The sequence below is a fragment of the Zonotrichia leucophrys genome, chromosome 18 (genome assembly GCF_028769735.1).
Source record: "Zonotrichia leucophrys gambelii isolate GWCS_2022_RI chromosome 18, RI_Zleu_2.0, whole genome shotgun sequence".
In the NCBI taxonomy this organism is placed as follows: Eukaryota; Metazoa; Chordata; class Aves; order Passeriformes; family Passerellidae; genus Zonotrichia; species Zonotrichia leucophrys.
The window spans coordinates 5,745,010-5,761,585 of record NC_088187.1 but is presented as its reverse complement, the minus strand read 5'-3'; the positions used below and the strand labels follow the sequence as shown (position 1 = coordinate 5,761,585).

Here is a 16,576-nt window from a genome sequence, read left to right as displayed (position 1 = left end):
TTGCCCTCTGCTCTTCGTTGAGCTTTACCCACCGAGCTCTTTTAACAATCAAAATGCCCATGACCAGGAGAAGAGCGCGTTTCAAGGAGCTTCAGTGACAGTGATATTTGTGATGCGATGGAAATGCTGGACTGAGGATTTGTCAGAGTAACACCACAGTCATGCAATAAAAATCTGCCTTGAGTACATGAAGCAACCATTGGAAATGCAGCAGTATAGCTCACTGGTCCTACATCCAAATTTTCCAAATGCCTCAACTAACTGAACTTCTGTCCTTATGTCTCTAGACAAATTATTTTTAGTCAATACATTCACAGCATTGGTAAGATACAAAACATTTCTAAATATATCATATTAAATCAAATGACTATGCCATTAGTTCAGTTTGCCAGACAATGCCTTGCCAAAGAATGTTTGCCAAAAAATGTTTTGACCGAAGAAAGGGGAAGAATGCAGAGCACCTGCCAACCAGACTCTATAAAAGAGTCTTTGCAGTGCTCTGCCCTGTCTACTAGAAAAGTTTCAAGGTAAGTGCACTGGATCTAGCTACTAGATATTCCCATTATTGCATATTATGTGCATATATTTTTTCCTTTGAAACTGGTTTCCAACTAAGTTTTTCCATCTGCATTTAAGGCTATAAAATTTATTCTATCTATACTTTGAAAAATTATTTTATACTAGAATAAAAAGGTTCTTTTAACATATTTCATATTCTCAAATATGGCACTACAATTCATAAAAGCAAAGTAAAATCTGTACAGTACCAGAAAGACACAAATAAAATAAATTTTTACAAGGTTATTATATATTATTTAGGGATGAAACAATATTTTTCTCTTCTGGGTTTGAACCATTAAACACAAGGAAGGCAACTTTTGGTAGTTTTAGCAATTCTAGAAAGTGCTCAATTTTAAATCATTAGAAAAGTTGTCCTTGCAAGCACGGTACAAGTATGATCTATTCATGTTACATTTCTTTTCTTCCACAGGGTTCTCTGCTGATGTGCCTTCAGTAAACTGCAGCCATGACCTCTGCAGATGCTGAGTTAGCTTGTTTTGGGGAGGCAGCCCCTTACCTCCGAAAATCGGAGAAGGAGAGAATTGAGGCTCAGAACAAACCTTTTGATGCCAAGTCATCAGTCTTTGTGGTTCATCCCAAAGAATCCTTTGTGAAAGGCAAAATTGAGAGCAGGGAATCAGGCAAAGTCACTGTCAAGACTGAAGGGGGAGAGGTGAGTAAAAACAAGGCTCAAAGGCAACATTTGATCCCCACTTTAAGTGACACGTGGATCTTTCTGGTTTTTTGGCAGACCCTGACTGTGAAAGAAGATCAAATCTTCTCCATGAACCCTCCCAAGTATGACAAAATCGAGGACATGGCCATGATGACCCACCTGCACGAACCCGCTGTGCTGTACAACCTCAAAGAGCGTTACGCAGCCTGGATGATCTACGTAAGTGGCAGCAGCAGCTTCCTCTGGGCAGCCTCAGGAGCTGCTGGGCCAGGCTCAGGGCAAGGCAACGTGCTGTGTCCCTTCCTTGCAGACCTACTCGGGTCTCTTCTGCGTCACTGTCAACCCCTACAAGTGGCTGCCGGTGTACAACCCCGAGGTGGTGTTGGCCTACCGAGGCAAGAAGCGCCAGGAGGCCCCTCCACACATCTTCTCCATCTCTGACAACGCCTATCAGTTCATGCTGACTGGTGAGTTTTATGATTTTCTTTAGAATCACTTGGCTGTAAACACTCACAAAGGAGAAAAAGTCTCTTGATGTCAAAGTAGTTAATAGTGTTGTGCAGGTGCATTCTCTCTTGTCATTGGAAATTATGAAGACTTTCCTTTGGGTGAAGAGGATCAGGTTAGAGATCATTTAGTCAAAACTGATTTCCACAAGTTCATCCAACTGGGATGCACCTGCAAGTGCTAGAGGACATCATATCTTGGCCTCTCATTCACCTTGGAATGGTCATGGCAGTCAGGAGACATGTGTGAGGACTGGAAGAAAGCAAATGTCACAAGTCTTCAAAAAGGGTAAAAAGAAAGATCTGTGGAACTACAGGCCTGTTGGCCTCACTTGAGTTTCAGAATGGCTAATCCTGAAGACTATCTCTAAAAATGCACAATACAAGAATTTGATCATGAGCAGTCAGCATGGCTTCACCAAAGGGAAATTATGCTTAATCAACCTGATTTCTTTCTACAATGGGGTAACTGCTTTGAGATATGAATGGAGAGCACTGGAAATTGTCTACCTGGATTTCAGCAAGATTTTTGATGCTGTTTCTCAAGATATTCTCATAGGCAAGCTCAGGGAGGGAGGGCAAAACAAGTGAATGATGAGCTGGATTGAAGACTTGTCGGAATGGCAACTCTCAAAGGGTTTGTTCTGGGCCTTCAACTGTTCAGCATTTTTTAAAATAATCTGGAAGTGATGAAAATATTGCTGATTTGACTAAGTTCTTAAGGTCAGCAAAAATGAAGTCTAATAACAATTTCAGGGGGACTTTATTGCACTAAGTTCCTATTCTGTGAAATTGCAAGAAATTTTTGTGAACAGGAGTGTAAAACAAATGCCACAGGGAAAAAACCTCACTGCCAAGAACTTTTGTAAGTATCTTCTGATACTTCTTCAAAATTTTGTCTGAAGCATCATAAATCTACAAAATAAAAAGCTGAAGCCTGGAGGTCACTGAGAAAGAAATAGGGACCACAACAGAAAGCATTGCTATATACAAGGGGTGTCTTGGTACCTGGTGTGCCATATGCATTTTCAGACTTCCTTCTCCACAAAAGAATGTAGTAAAGTGGAACAGGTAAAGAGGAAGATGAAAAGGTTTCCAAAAGGTAGGACAGGCTGTGCTGGTAAGTCTAGAAGGAAGATTTTTATTACTGTATAAAATTATGCATGGCAAAGATAAGATGAACAAAAAAGACAGACTCCATGATGAAACAAACTTGACACCAGAAACATATTTTTTCCTTCATCATTGAGTGGTTCAAGAATGGAGCATAAAAATGGGACACAAAAATAAATGAGCATGGGTTAAGAAAGCAGACAAAATTGTGGGAAAAAAACTCAGCTCAAGCTGTTGAAAAGAGATACATTAACTCTAGCTCTGGAAGTACCAAAATTTCAATATTACAGAGAAGACTATGCTGATAAAGGTTCCTACATGTTTATGATGTTCCTGTAATTTTATTTCATCACCAATCAATTGGGATCCAACATAAAAACTATTTAGAGGGTCTTGTGGACAGAACAGGAATGGTTGTTCCTATGTAGTAAAGATTATGAGAAGCACATGCTCCAGTTCAATTCAGCTTACTAACAGACCATTTAATCAGTAACTCTACAAAACTGATCCTTAGTTGAAATCATTTGACATAAACAAAATGAAGAGTATGACATGAAGGAAATAGCCAGAAAAAGAATTGCATGTATGCTACACCAGACACCATTGGAGGTTAGAGATGTAAACATCCCAGCTGAGGCTGGGAACATGAAAATATTCAAAATGGGTGAAGGCATATAGGTTTATGAAAGAAATCACCTGCCAATTGCCAGTGCATTAAAAATAATATCTTCTTTTCTGCCTTGTTCACAGATCGTGAGAACCAGTCCATCCTGATCACGTAGGTACCCCCCCTGCGCGGGTCCCTGCAGGGCTGCCCGGTGCCAGGGCCCCTCCTGCCTGACCACGCACCCTCTGCTTCTCTCTTGGCTTTGGCAGCGGAGAATCCGGGGCCGGGAAGACTGTGAACACCAAGCGTGTCATCCAGTACTTTGCAACAATTGCAGCCAGTGGAGAGAAGAAAAAGGAAGAACAAACATCAGGCAAAATGCAGGTGAGTCAGGAGGGACAGACTGAATGCTTGGCCTGCCACTATCCTGTCAACCAAACACAGTCACTAAATAATGATGTCCCTGCAGGGAACGCTTGAGGATCAAATCATCAGCGCCAACCCACTGCTGGAGGCCTTTGGAAATGCCAAGACCGTGAGAAACGACAACTCCTCGCGCTTTGTGAGTTCTTGCTTTGCATAAAATCTCTCCCCCCGCTCATGGCAACACACTTGATGCCTGAACAGTTCTTCATGCAAAGGAGACATCAGCAGAACACTTCCAGGCTGACCTGCTGCTGCTTCTGCTTCACAGGGCAAATTCATCAGAATCCACTTTGGTGCCACAGGCAAACTGGCTTCTGCTGACATTGAAACTTGTAAGAGATTCTCCTGGACTACTCCCATCCCTTCCCAAATTCCCATCTCCATGTACATTCCCACAAGTGCCTAACTCTTTTTACCATCCTTGCCAGATTTGCTGGAGAAGTCCAGAGTCACTTTCCAGCTCAAGGCGGAAAGGAGCTACCACATCTTTTATCAGATCATGTCCAACAAGAAGCCAGAGCTAATTGGTAGGAAAAGGCATTATGGCTTTTTGGGGTTGATCACTTAGGAAAAGCTTCCTCTCTCCCCTGTTGGCAAAAGTAAACCCATGCTTTGCCTCTTCCTATTTGCAGACATGCTCCTCATTACCACCAACCCCTACGATTTCCACTTTGTGAGTCAAGGGGAGGTCACTGTGCCCAGCATTGATGACCAGGAGGAGCTCATGGCTACAGATGTAAGTAATACAGCAACAAGGTACTTAGAGAGCATGTCTTGAGAGTTACATCTCTGACCCACTAAGGACACATCTTTGAATTCATTATTTTGACTGCAGAGTGCCATTGACATCCTGGGCTTCACTGCAGATGAGAAAACAGCCATCTACAAGCTGACAGGGGCTGTCATGCACTATGGGAACCTGAAGTTCAAGCAGAAGCAACGAGAGGAACAGGCAGAGCCTGATGGCACAGAAGGTACCAGCAAATCCAGAGGCTGATTTGTGCCCTCCTCTGCCTCCAGAGGCGATATGTTAGCCTCCAGAGGCACACTGCTGTGGCCTGAGTCCCCACATACCACACAGAGAATTCCTTTATTCCCCCGCGCCCTCTAACTTCAGAGGTGCTTTCCTAGTCATGGGAAGTCCCATTATTTTATCCAATGGTGGCTCCCCAAAATCATGCTGCCTGAATGCAGAAACTTCAATTTCAACACAGGATATCTCTCTCTCTCTCCCTCAAAGCCCCAAGAACTAAGACACCCTGATGGGCAATTGTGTTTTTAAAGAAATACCTCCTGCAAGCTGTGCTACCCACAAATCCCCGTCCCACAGAAAGAGAATATGCCTTGCCTTATGTCCTGCTAGTGGCTTTTGGTTGTTCTTCTGGGAAATTCCAGATTCAAGCTCTTCCTATCCAAGTCATACTTGTTCTTGCCTTCCAAGACCACCATCAGTAGTGTCCAGAATTTGCATTGCTTCACAGGCCTTCAATATGGAATGAGATAAATCCTCTTCCATTCCTAGAACATGAACAGCAAAGTTGTTCACAACACCTGAAGTACAGAGATGGTCCATGAACAAAGGCTTTTCTCTCTCTCCCCACCTCCAGTGGCTGACAAGGCTGCCTACCTAACGGGCCTCAACTCAGCTGAATTTCTCAAGGCCTTGTGTTACCCCCGAGTCAAGGTTGGGAATGAATATGTGACCAAAGGTCAAAACGTGACACAGGTAACATCTGACAGTCAAAAATGCACAGCTGGAAGGAAAATGTCACATTTTTCTTTGCCCCTCAGAGGTAATTCCAATCCTGTCTCCTCTGCTGTAGGTGAACAATTCAGTGGGTGCCCTGGCCAAGGCAATGTTTGAGAAGATGTTCCTGTGGATGGTTGTTCGTATCAACCAACAGCTGGACACAAAGCAGCCCAGGCAGTACTTCATTGGTGTGCTGGACATTGCTGGCTTTGAGATCTTTGATGTAAGGAGCAAGGGTTTGACACCACAGTCAAGCAATGGGCAAGGAGGGGTCAGGAGGACACAGGAGCACACAGAGGACTAAGGCTCACACAGCTATGAGCCAAAGGGGTGGATGCTCTTGTAGAGGCAGTGATCTGGCAAGTTCACAGTGTGTTTCCTGTTCTGTGAATGCAGTGATGGTGCAAGGACTTCTGTGTCAGAACACAAAACCCCCAGATTTTTGTTCTGAGACCTGGAAAATTCTTAGGTGGGAGACTCAGGAGGTTGCTACCATCCAGCAGCTCAGAGAACTGACACCATGGAGCTACTGAGCTTACCAAAGACGTGCAGCTGAGTAGCACAGTGAAAAAGAATTGACACTTTTGGCTTGATTTGCAAAGTAATAATGAAAGTGTCCTTCAAGGACAGTGAGTGTTAGAGTAGAAAGACATGGTGGTATAGTAGGGCTGGGACTGGTATTTCAACTTCAAACAGCCTTAGGAGAATGGCAGCAAAGTTCTGTGTGTTTTGGCACACCTTGAGAACCTGTGCACCTTTCCTTGCTTTGGGCAGTTCAACAGCTTTGAGCAGCTGTGCATCAACTTCACCAATGAGAAACTGCAACAGTTCTTCAACCACCACATGTTCGTGCTGGAGCAGGAGGAGTACAAGAAGGAGGGCATTGAATGGGAGTTCATTGACTTTGGCATGGACCTGGCTGCCTGCATTGAGCTCATTGAGAAGGTACCTTTCCCTTGCATGATATGATGGCTGTTGGAATTCAATGGTGTTTCCAAGGCACAGTCAGATCCAAAGTCCACAGACAAATCTGAGAAATAAATATCATATCACCTGACCTCACCAAAGTACAAAGCCCCTTGTAGTTGCTTTTCCCCATATTTTTCTCTTTATCATTGCTTCCCCAATTCTACAATCGATTCTCATGTGAGCTGGATAGACATTTCTACCAGTTCCATGAAGATAGGCTGCAGGGAGCCAAGGGATGACAGAAATAAACTCTTTGACTGAGAATATCTCCTGGTAAACCCAGGCTTTCATCCAGGATGAGATGCTGCCAATAGTACAACCAGAGTTTCTTTGATGTTCATAGCCCAGGTTTCTTGTCATTGTCATAGAGTCACAGAATGTTTTGGGTTGGAAGGGACCATAAAGAACATTTTGTTCCAATCCCCTACCATGGTGGGGGACTCCTTCCACTAGACCAGGCAGAAGAACATCCCATCTAATGCGACATTGAACATTTCCATTAATCTTCCCTTTTCACTTCTTGTGATTTCTCCCAGCCCATGGGCATTTTCTCCATCCTGGAAGAGGAGTGCATGTTCCCCAAGGCAACTGACACCTCTTTCAAGAACAAGCTCTATGACCAGCACCTGGGCAAGTCCAACAATTTCCAGAAGCCCAAGCCTGCCAAAGGCAAGGCTGAGGCCCACTTCTCCCTGGTGCACTATGCTGGCACAGTGGACTACAACATCACAGGGTGGCTGGAGAAGAACAAGGACCCTCTGAATGAAACTGTCATTGGGCTGTACCAGAAATCATCTGTGAAGACCCTGGCTTTACTCTTTGCCAACTATGGTGGAGCAGATGCAGGTGCGTTTTGTGCAAATGTTATTTTTATTATTGCATGGTTTTCTTCGAATTAAAGCTAAAACCACAAGGAATATTAAGTGGGTTTGTGTTTTGTAGTATCCAGTGTTTATTGCCCATAATAAAAAAATGTTTCTTTTTCTTTTCTGTGACTTGCAGATGCTGGTGGTGGTGGCAAGAAGGGAGGCAAGAAGAAGGGTTCTTCCTTCCAGACTGTCTCAGCTCTCTTCAGAGTAAGAGCAGAATTCATTTCCTCATCAAAACATCTATTTAAATAACATACGAGTTCAGTGAAATTGCAGTCAGAAGACAACCTGTAATTCACTAAGAGTCAGATTCATGTTTATAGAATTTTTACACCAACATAATTATTTATTTCCTATAGTTCAAGACCCAGAAAGAATAATTTTTTTTTTTATGCACATCATAAATAGGCATGGGGTTTTTACTAGGTTGAGCCTGAACTCTTCCTTGTAATCTCACAGGAAAATCTGAACAAGCTGATGGCTAACTTGAGAAGCACTCACCCCCATTTTGTGCGCTGTATCATCCCCAATGAAACTAAAACACCTGGTAAGGCAAGATAAGGGGAGGAAAGCTGGAGCAGCAAAAGCTCTTCTCCTGAGTGCCAAAGAGCAGGGTGGTCACTAATGGTGGTATTTGTCAGGTGCCATGGAGCACGAGCTGGTGCTGCACCAGCTGCGCTGTAACGGCGTGCTGGAAGGGATCAGGATCTGCAGGAAAGGGTTCCCCAGCAGAGTCCTCTATGCTGACTTCAAACAGAGGTGAGAGCTATGAACCTTTCTGCCAACTCAGAGCAAGCTGAAGAGACTAATCATCTTAACAATCTTTACATTTTACATTGTCATGTTTTGTTGTGAATTTATGATTTATTTTATGCTGATTGTGAGGAGTCACTTGGACTCTTAGTTAATGGTATGAATGGTTCTTGCACTCTCTTGCAATTTCTTTCATGTCTTTCACTGTCTTGAAAGAATGCATTCTCGTGATATTATTCATGAACATGATATTATTCAGCTGTTGCTGAGTAGGCAGTGACGTTCAATCACAGTGATGGTTTCAGAACTGTTGATTTCTTAATGTTCTGCTTTCTCCTACAGATACAGAGTACTTAATGCCAGTGCTATTCCAGAAGGTCAGTTCATGGATAACAAAAAGGCTTCAGAGAAGCTCCTTGGGTCCATTGATGTTGACCACACCCAGTACAGATTTGGGCACACCAAGGTAGAATGAAGTTCTGTATTAAAATATAGTGTGCCCCAGTAATGCACTACCAACACTGATGTACTACAATCTTGCCTTTCTCAAGGTGTTCTTCAAAGCTGGACTGATAGGTGTGCTAGAGGAGATGAGAGATGAGAAACTGGCAGAGATTATGACCATGATACAAGCCAGGTCCAGAGGCTTCCTGATGAGAGTGGAGTACCAGAGAATGGTGGAGCGGAGGTCGATACTTCTCCCTCATTTGTTATGTTCTAATGGTAGCTGGCAAATTGAGACAAAATTCACCAAACACAGGATATTCAATAACCATGCGGATTTGTTTTCAGGGACTCCATCTTCTGCATCCAGTACAACGTTCGCTCATTCATGAATGTCAAACACTGGCCATGGATGAAGCTGTTCTTCAAGATCAAGCCATTGCTGAAGAGTGCAGAGTCTGAGAAAGAAATGGCCAACATGAAACAAGAATTTGAGAAAACCAAGGAAGAGCTTGCAAAGTCTGAGGCAAAGCGGAAGGAGCTGGAAGAGAAAATGGTGGCCCTGGTGCAGGAGAAAAATGACCTGCAGCTCCAAGTGCAGGCCGTGAGTATCACTGTTCATTTTCCGCTGGAAAAAGAATGATGTACTGTCAGAATGCTTCTTGTCCTGCAAAAAGACTCACAGGAATTAATGGGTAGAAGAAAACAGTCTAAATCACACACTCTGAGGTGCTCTAATGTTGACTAAACAGGCACCAGCAGGGGCATACTGAGACTGCTGGCTGACCCATATGGCACTCACCATTACTGTTGTGTGAGGAAAGAGCCATGTAGCACCAGACAATGTGTATTGAACAGCGAAGAACTTGGAGCTCGAAGAGAAATAATTTTCAAACCAGTGTTTCTGTCTAACACTGTAAAGCAAACCTGAGAATAACCTACTTTTTCTCCAAACTCAATAAGGAAAACGCAATTTGACCAAAAAAACCAAATCTTTCTGCACTGAATTATTCTCATAAAACTTCTATTGCTGAAATACTATAAAGTTAACTAGTCAATTAAACAGAAGAAGATATTGCATATTTTTACCATGAGAAAACTACTCCAACCCATTACTCCTGCTGAAACTAGAAACTGAAGTAACCCCTATTCCATTCTGCTTGTGAGTGTTATGAGGCATTCTCATAGCTAGTCAGCCTGGGAGACATATTTAGGAGACAAAACTTTGGAATAAATATTGAATTCCAAATGACAAGGCTTACCAGTAGACATCACTCAAGATCTCTCTGTTGCTGGAACTGAATGCCATGTTCAGCTGTTACTCAGTAATAAAAGAGGCAGAGGAGAGAAAGTTCAAAACATCAGAACCCACAAATTTCTGTCTTCCCACCAGGAAGCAGATAGCTTGGCTGATGCAGAGGAAAGATGTGACCAGCTCATCAAAAACAAAATCCAGCTGGAAGCTAAAATTAAGGAGCTGACAGAAAGGGCTGAAGAAGAAGAGGAAATCAATGCTGAGCTGACAGCCAAGAAGAGGAAGCTGGAGGATGAATGTTCAGAGCTGAAGAAAGATATTGATGACCTTGAGCTAACACTGGCCAAGGTGGAGAAGGAAAAACATGCCACTGAAAACAAGGTATGAGGTAGAACCTGTCACTCACACTCCAGAAAATGGGCTGTGTGCCATTGCAGGACATCTATAGCTACTTCCTTTATTTATATTTGCTCCCTTCTTCTCAAAGGTGAAAAACCTGACTGAGGAGATGGCAGCTTTGGACGAGACAATTGCCAAGCTGACAAAGGAGAAGAAAGCCCTCCAAGAGGCACATCAGCAGACCCTGGATGACCTGCAGGTAGAGGAAGACAAAGTCAATACTCTGACCAAAGCCAAGACCAAGCTGGAACAGCAAGTGGATGATGTAAGCACACAGATACAGAGCAGGAAGAGGGCAGGTATGGAGTCCAAGCTGTCTGGCAGAGCCCTGATGGTCTTGTTGTGTTTAGCTGGAAGGGTCCCTGGAGCAAGAGAAGAAACTGCGCATGGACCTGGAGAGAGCGAAGAGGAAACTGGAAGGAGACCTGAAGCTGGCCCAGGACAGCATCATGGATTTGGAGAATGATAAGCAGCAGCTGGATGAGAAACTGAAGAAGTAAGTGTGGCTCTGGGGCTTGTGACTGCTGGGCTGCAGCACTTGTCTTGTTTCTTGGAGCTCTAACATGGTTCACTTGTCCCAAAGGAAAGACTTTGAAATCAGCCAGATCCAGAGCAAGATCGAGGATGAACAGGCCCTGGGCATGCAATTTCAGAAGAAGATCAAGGAGCTGCAGGCAAGTCTCTGTGCCTTGCCCTGCCTTGCTCAGGCTCAGCTCAGGCAGGAGGAGGGCATGGCTGTGAAGGGTCCCTGCTGTTCTGCAGGCCCGCATTGAGGAGCTGGAGGAGGAAATTGAGGCAGAGCGAACCTCTCGCGCTAAAGCGGAGAAGCATCGCGCTGACCTGTCCAGGGAGCTGGAGGAGATCAGTGAGCGCCTGGAAGAAGCAGGAGGGGCCACAGCAGCTCAGGTGGAGATGAACAAGAAGCGTGAGGCAGAGTTCCAGAAGATGCGCCGTGACCTGGAAGAGGCCACGCTGCAGCACGAAGCCACGGCTTCTGCCCTGCGCAAGAAGCACGCGGACAGCACAGCTGAGCTGGGCGAGCAGATCGACAACCTGCAACGCGTGAAGCAGAAGCTGGAGAAGGAGAAGAGTGAGCTGAAGATGGAGATTGATGACTTGGCCAGCAACATGGAGTCTGTCTCCAAAGCCAAGGTATGGAGTTGCAGGAGAAGATGCTCACAGGGACAAAGTGTGGCACAAAAGCTGCCTCTGCAACACTCATTCCCAGAAACAAAATCTTCATGTTGACAATAAGGCAGAGCACAGACCATCATCTCTTTTCCTTTCCTGTGTTTCCTCTCTAGGCCAATCTGGAGAAGATGTGCCGCACACTGGAAGATCAGCTGAGTGAGCTTAAAACTAAGGAGGAGCAGAATCAGCGCATGATCAACGACCTCAATACGCAAAGAGCTCGTCTGCAGACAGAGTCAGGTGAGACATCCTCATCCCCAAATTTCAGTGGCAGTACCTGCACGCTCTGAGTGAGCCTGAGAGTACAAGGTGGCAACTGGTATAAGTTCTCCAGGCCATTACAGGTTACATGGCTTTACAAGCAGAAGGTGTTGTAGGAGTAACAGTGTGCATCCTTTTTTTCTTTCCTTTTCCAGGTGAATTTTCCCGCCAGGTGGAGGAGAAAGATGCTCTGATCTCTCAGCTGTCTAGGGGCAAGCAAGGATTTACCCAACAGATTGAGGAACTCAAGAGACATCTAGAGGAAGAAATCAAGGTCTGGAAATACCCCACTATCCACAGCTTACATCACCCCCAAAAACATCTGCAGAATACTGACTGGCGTTAGACTGCTTCAGTGTTCTTTCCCCAAACACACACAGGACTGGAGGGAACAGCAGTAATGCACAACCTCTCAGTCTTCCTCTAGAGAGGGAAGGAAGCACAATATTTTAGGTGCTGGAGGAAGTAATCCACAAGGTTTCCATGAAATTCTGATGATCCTCTCTGAGACTGGATTCAGCCACATGTTTAAACAAGCAGCAGATTACTGTCCCCAGTGGAGCCATCACTAATGCATCCTGATGCTCCAGAATATGTCAACGAGGGCTTCACCAGCTCCAAGCTATACATTTGCCCAAATAGAGTTTCATTCAGTTTTCATGTTCAAGTTCACAGTCAACAGGGATTTAAAGATAAGTATTCAAGTTTGCAAACCCAATGTCCCCACAGGCGAAGAACGCCCTGGCCCACGCCCTGCAGTCCGCTCGCCATGACTGTGACTTGCTCCGGGAACAATATGAGGAGGAGCAGGAGGCCAAGGCAGAGCTTCAGCGAGCCATGTCCAAGGCCAACAGTGAAGTGGCCCAGTGGAGAACCAAATACGAGACGGACGCGATTCAGCGCACGGAGGAGCTCGAGGAGGCCAAGTACGTGGGGAAGCAGAATGGGAAATAACGAGAGAAGACTGAAACTGGTCACGGGAAATTTGAATCTCTGAGTATGGATTAAGACAAGAGTGGTATAAAGGCAAGGATATAGTGTATCTGTAAACAAAAGGAGAAAGAGGGAGGTAGAGAAAAAGAGAGACTGGAACTAGAAAACATAGTCATTAGAAGTGATAAGGCATGTCTAATCCTCCCCAGGTGAAAGGACACAAAAAAGGATAAATCCTTAAATATCTGTGAAAAGTGCTTGGCTAAAAACCCTCAAATAGAAAAACCTGCGCTCTTATGACATTATAGAACTGACAAGCTTCCAAGCTCTAAAATGCAACTGTGCTTGTCTCCTCCCAGGAAGAAGCTGGCCCAGCGCCTGCAGGATGCAGAGGAGCATGTTGAGGCTGTCAATGCCAAATGTGCCTCCCTGGAAAAGACAAAGCAGAGGCTGCAGAATGAAGTGGAGGACCTGATGATTGATGTGGAGAGATCCAATGCTGCCTGTGCTGCTCTGGATAAGAAGCAGAAGAACTTTGACAAGGTCCTTTGGCCTCCAGCACCACCACTCCTGGCAAGAGCAGGGCCCCGTGATGGCCACAGCCCTTCTCACCCCCCGTTTCTCTTCAGATCCTGGCAGAATGGAAGCAGAAGTATGAGGAAACGCAGGCTGAGCTGGAGGCCTCGCAGAAGGAGTCGCGCTCTCTGAGCACGGAGCTGTTCAAGATGAAGAATGCCTATGAGGAGTCCTTGGACCACCTGGAAACAATGAAGCGGGAGAACAAGAACCTGCAGCGTAAGTCCTTGGCCCTCTGCTCCTCCCAGACCTGTGCCTGCAGGTCTGCAGAGATGCCTGTCCCCTTGGTGGGACAGGGCCCTTCCCATTCTGCTCTGTGCCTGACCATGCCATTGATCATTGTTCCCACAGAGGAGATTTCCGACCTCACGGAGCAGATTGCGGAGGGAGGAAAGGCCATTCATGAGCTGGAGAAAGTGAAGAAGCAGATTGAGACGGAGAAATCCGAACTGCAAGCCTCCCTGGAGGAAGCTGAGGTACAGACAAGGCTAATTAATGATGGCCCCACCAAGAGTATGGGTGTAGGCCATTGGAGAGAGAGCAGGATCCAAGCCTTCCTTTCATATGGAATCACATGAAAGATTATTTTGAAAGTAAAACGTCCTTTGTGCTGAATTGTCCAGGCCTCCCTGGAACATGAGGAGGGGAAGATCCTGCGCCTGCAGCTTGAGCTCAACCAAGTGAAGTCTGAGATTGATAGGAAGATAGCAGAGAAAGATGAGGAGATTGACCAGCTGAAGAGGAACCACCTCAGAATTGTGGACTCGATGCAGAGCACCCTGGATGCTGAGATCAGGAGCAGGAATGAAGCCCTGAGACTGAAGAAGAAGATGGAGGGAGACCTGAATGAAATGGAGATCCAGCTGAGCCATGCCAACCGCCAGGCTGCAGAGGCACAGAAGAACCTGAGGAACACCCAGGCTGTGCTCAAGGTCTGTTCAGCAGAGCTACAAAAAGAGAAATGCGATTCATGACATTTTTACCATTCAAGCACCCACTGATGCCTGGTAATCGCCCTTGTCTCTCTTTCCAGGACACCCAGCTGCACCTGGATGATGCTCTCAGGACACAGGATGACCTGAAGGAGCAGGTGGCCATGGTGGAACGCAGAGCAAACCTGCTGCAGGCTGAAGTTGAGGAGCTCCGGGCAGCCCTGGAGCAGACGGAGCGGTCGAGGAAATTGGCTGAGCAGGAGCTTCTGGATGCCACTGAACGTGCACAGCTCCTCCACACCCAGGTCAGGCACTGCTGGAAATTATTCCCATTCACAGGTTATAACAAAGACTGAAATTGTTATTCATCTTTTAAGTGATTCCTGTATAAACATTTGAAGAAATGTGCTGCAATATGTCCCCTCCATCCATCTCTGAATATCTGGTTTACTGCCGTGTTGCTAAAGAAGTCTCTTGCACTAAAGACTTTCCTAAACCATAGCCACATTTTCAGGCCTTGATATGGAGGCATTTGTGACAGTAGGAATCTTGTCTTTCCTGTTGCACAGAACACCAGCCTGATCAACACCAAGAAGAAGCTGGAAACAGACATTTCCCAGATCCAGAGTGAAATGGAGGATACCATCCAGGAAGCCCGCAATGCTGAGGAGAAGGCCAAGAAGGCCATCACAGATGTGAGTTGGGCACTCCTGGCATTGCTGATGGTGAATGTACTCTCCCCAAAATATCTCCAGCCCCAAAATGGCTCTGACCTTTTGTTCTGATCAGGCGGCCATGATGGCAGAAGAGCTGAAGAAGGAGCAGGACACCAGTGCCCACCTGGAGAGGATGAAGAAGAACCTGGACCAGACAGTGAAGGACCTGCAGCACCGTCTGGAAGAGGCTGAGCAGTTGGCACTGAAGGGAGGGAAGAAGCAGATCCAGAAGCTGGAGGCCAGGGTGTGTAGGGCTGGGGCTGTGCCTGAGTGAGCGTGTCCCTCCTTGGAGAGACATTGGCAGGGCAGCTGCAGGGCTGGGCTTGTCCTTGCAGGTGCGGGAGCTGGAAGGGGAGGTTGATGCTGAGCAGAAGCGCAGCGCTGAAGCCGTGAAGGGCGTGCGCAAGTACGAGCGCAGGGTGAAGGAACTCACCTACCAGGTAAGGCAGGAGCTCTCCTGCTCTCACTGGGCTTTCTCACAGTGAGTCACATTTTGCACAATCCATCCCCAAGTGGAATTGTTAACCTCACGTGATGCAGAACCAAGAATTGACTCTCTAATCTGTTTACCAACTGCTTTAGTCTGAGGAAGACAGGAAGAATGTGCTGAGGCTGCAGGATCTGGTGGACAAGCTGCAAATGAAAGTGAAATCCTACAAGAGACAAGCTGAGGAGGCCGTAAGTATTGCTTGGAGAAAGGGCAAAGCCCACATTCGATTGGGGCAGGATACACATTGTATAAGTCTGAATACCAGGAGAGGTATTCAGAAAGAAACTCCTGAGACACAACTTGTTGGCCATGCTGTTTTCTTATTGTTTGTCAAGGCCTTGGTGAGCTCTGGGCACCCTGTAGTCAGGGCATTCATTAAGGGAAGATCTGCAGCCTGTTTCACACAGGAGTCTTGAGTAAACAAACCAGGGGCCACACCCAGTGACTGACAAATTCCTGAATCTCTGCTAATAATAAGCAGCAGAAGGTTTCCAATAACTCATACAGAGAAATAGTGTGAGAATAAGTACAGAATTGATAAATTGAAGGGTGAAATTGCTCCTCACATGTGACACAGTCCTGGTGGAGCTTGTCCCAGTAGGGTCCTGAGAAGGGATGAGGAGCTCTGTGTGAGGCTGATGTGTGAGCAGTGGCAGGAGGGTGATGGAGATTTGCAGCCCCACAAGACTGACCTGCAGCAGGAATGTAGCCTCTGCCCTGGGCTCCTCACCACTGACTCCCTCTCCCCACACAGGAGGAGCTGTCCAATGTGAACCTGTCCAAGTTCCGCAAGATCCAGCACGAGCTGGAGGAGGCCGAGGAGCGGGCTGACATTGCAGAGTCACAGGTCAACAAGCTCCGAGCCAAGAGCCGTGACATTCACGGCAAGAAGATAGAAGAGGAAGAGTGAGGATGTCATGAGGCATTAGAGTGACCTGAGGGCTGCACAAAATGTGTACTCTCTGTCACTTTCTTCTTTCTGCAATTTTTGTTTCAACCATTTTAATGTCTAGAGAATAAATCCTGTAGATTTGTTTGTGTGCATACCATGAGCAGTGCTTTCATTTCTTTCTGGTTTTATTGGTTAGACCTTTCTTACCATTTTTGGTACAGTTTTTCACAGTTTTTTCTTACAGTCCACATGTACCT

The 16,576-nt window shown here is 45.8% G+C and overlaps 1 protein-coding gene across 4 annotated transcripts; it reads left to right on the top strand.

The window, feature by feature from the left end:
• The first annotated feature begins 1,027 nt into the window (after positions 1 to 1,027).
• Positions 1,028 to 16,337, top strand: LOC135455200 (myosin heavy chain, skeletal muscle, adult-like). 4 transcript variants are annotated; one of them, XM_064728191.1, is made up of 38 exons: positions 1,028 to 1,234; positions 1,313 to 1,456; positions 1,548 to 1,704; positions 3,607 to 3,634; positions 3,733 to 3,847; positions 3,933 to 4,025; positions 4,158 to 4,221; positions 4,318 to 4,416; positions 4,522 to 4,625; positions 4,725 to 4,863; positions 5,497 to 5,615; positions 5,713 to 5,862; positions 6,414 to 6,584; positions 7,145 to 7,454; positions 7,611 to 7,684; positions 7,937 to 8,024; positions 8,119 to 8,236; positions 8,573 to 8,696; positions 8,782 to 8,918; positions 9,023 to 9,278; positions 10,068 to 10,310; positions 10,417 to 10,593; positions 10,679 to 10,824; positions 10,912 to 11,002; positions 11,091 to 11,480; positions 11,633 to 11,759; positions 11,936 to 12,054; positions 12,510 to 12,706; positions 13,073 to 13,256; positions 13,343 to 13,508; positions 13,641 to 13,765; positions 13,913 to 14,221; positions 14,323 to 14,526; positions 14,791 to 14,916; positions 15,011 to 15,181; positions 15,273 to 15,377; positions 15,520 to 15,615; positions 16,182 to 16,337. In XM_064728191.1, the coding sequence occupies exons 1-38, from the start codon at positions 1,028 to 1,030 to the stop codon at positions 16,335 to 16,337; spliced, it is 5,829 nt and encodes a 1,942-aa protein (XP_064584261.1). The 4 variants fall into 4 exon arrangements, with proteins under 4 accessions (XP_064584261.1, XP_064584260.1, XP_064584262.1 ...); XM_064728190.1 differs by having other exon boundaries at positions 7,145 to 7,463; XM_064728192.1 differs by having other exon boundaries at positions 7,145 to 7,471; positions 7,631 to 7,684.
• Positions 16,338 to 16,576: the final 239 nt, after the last annotated feature.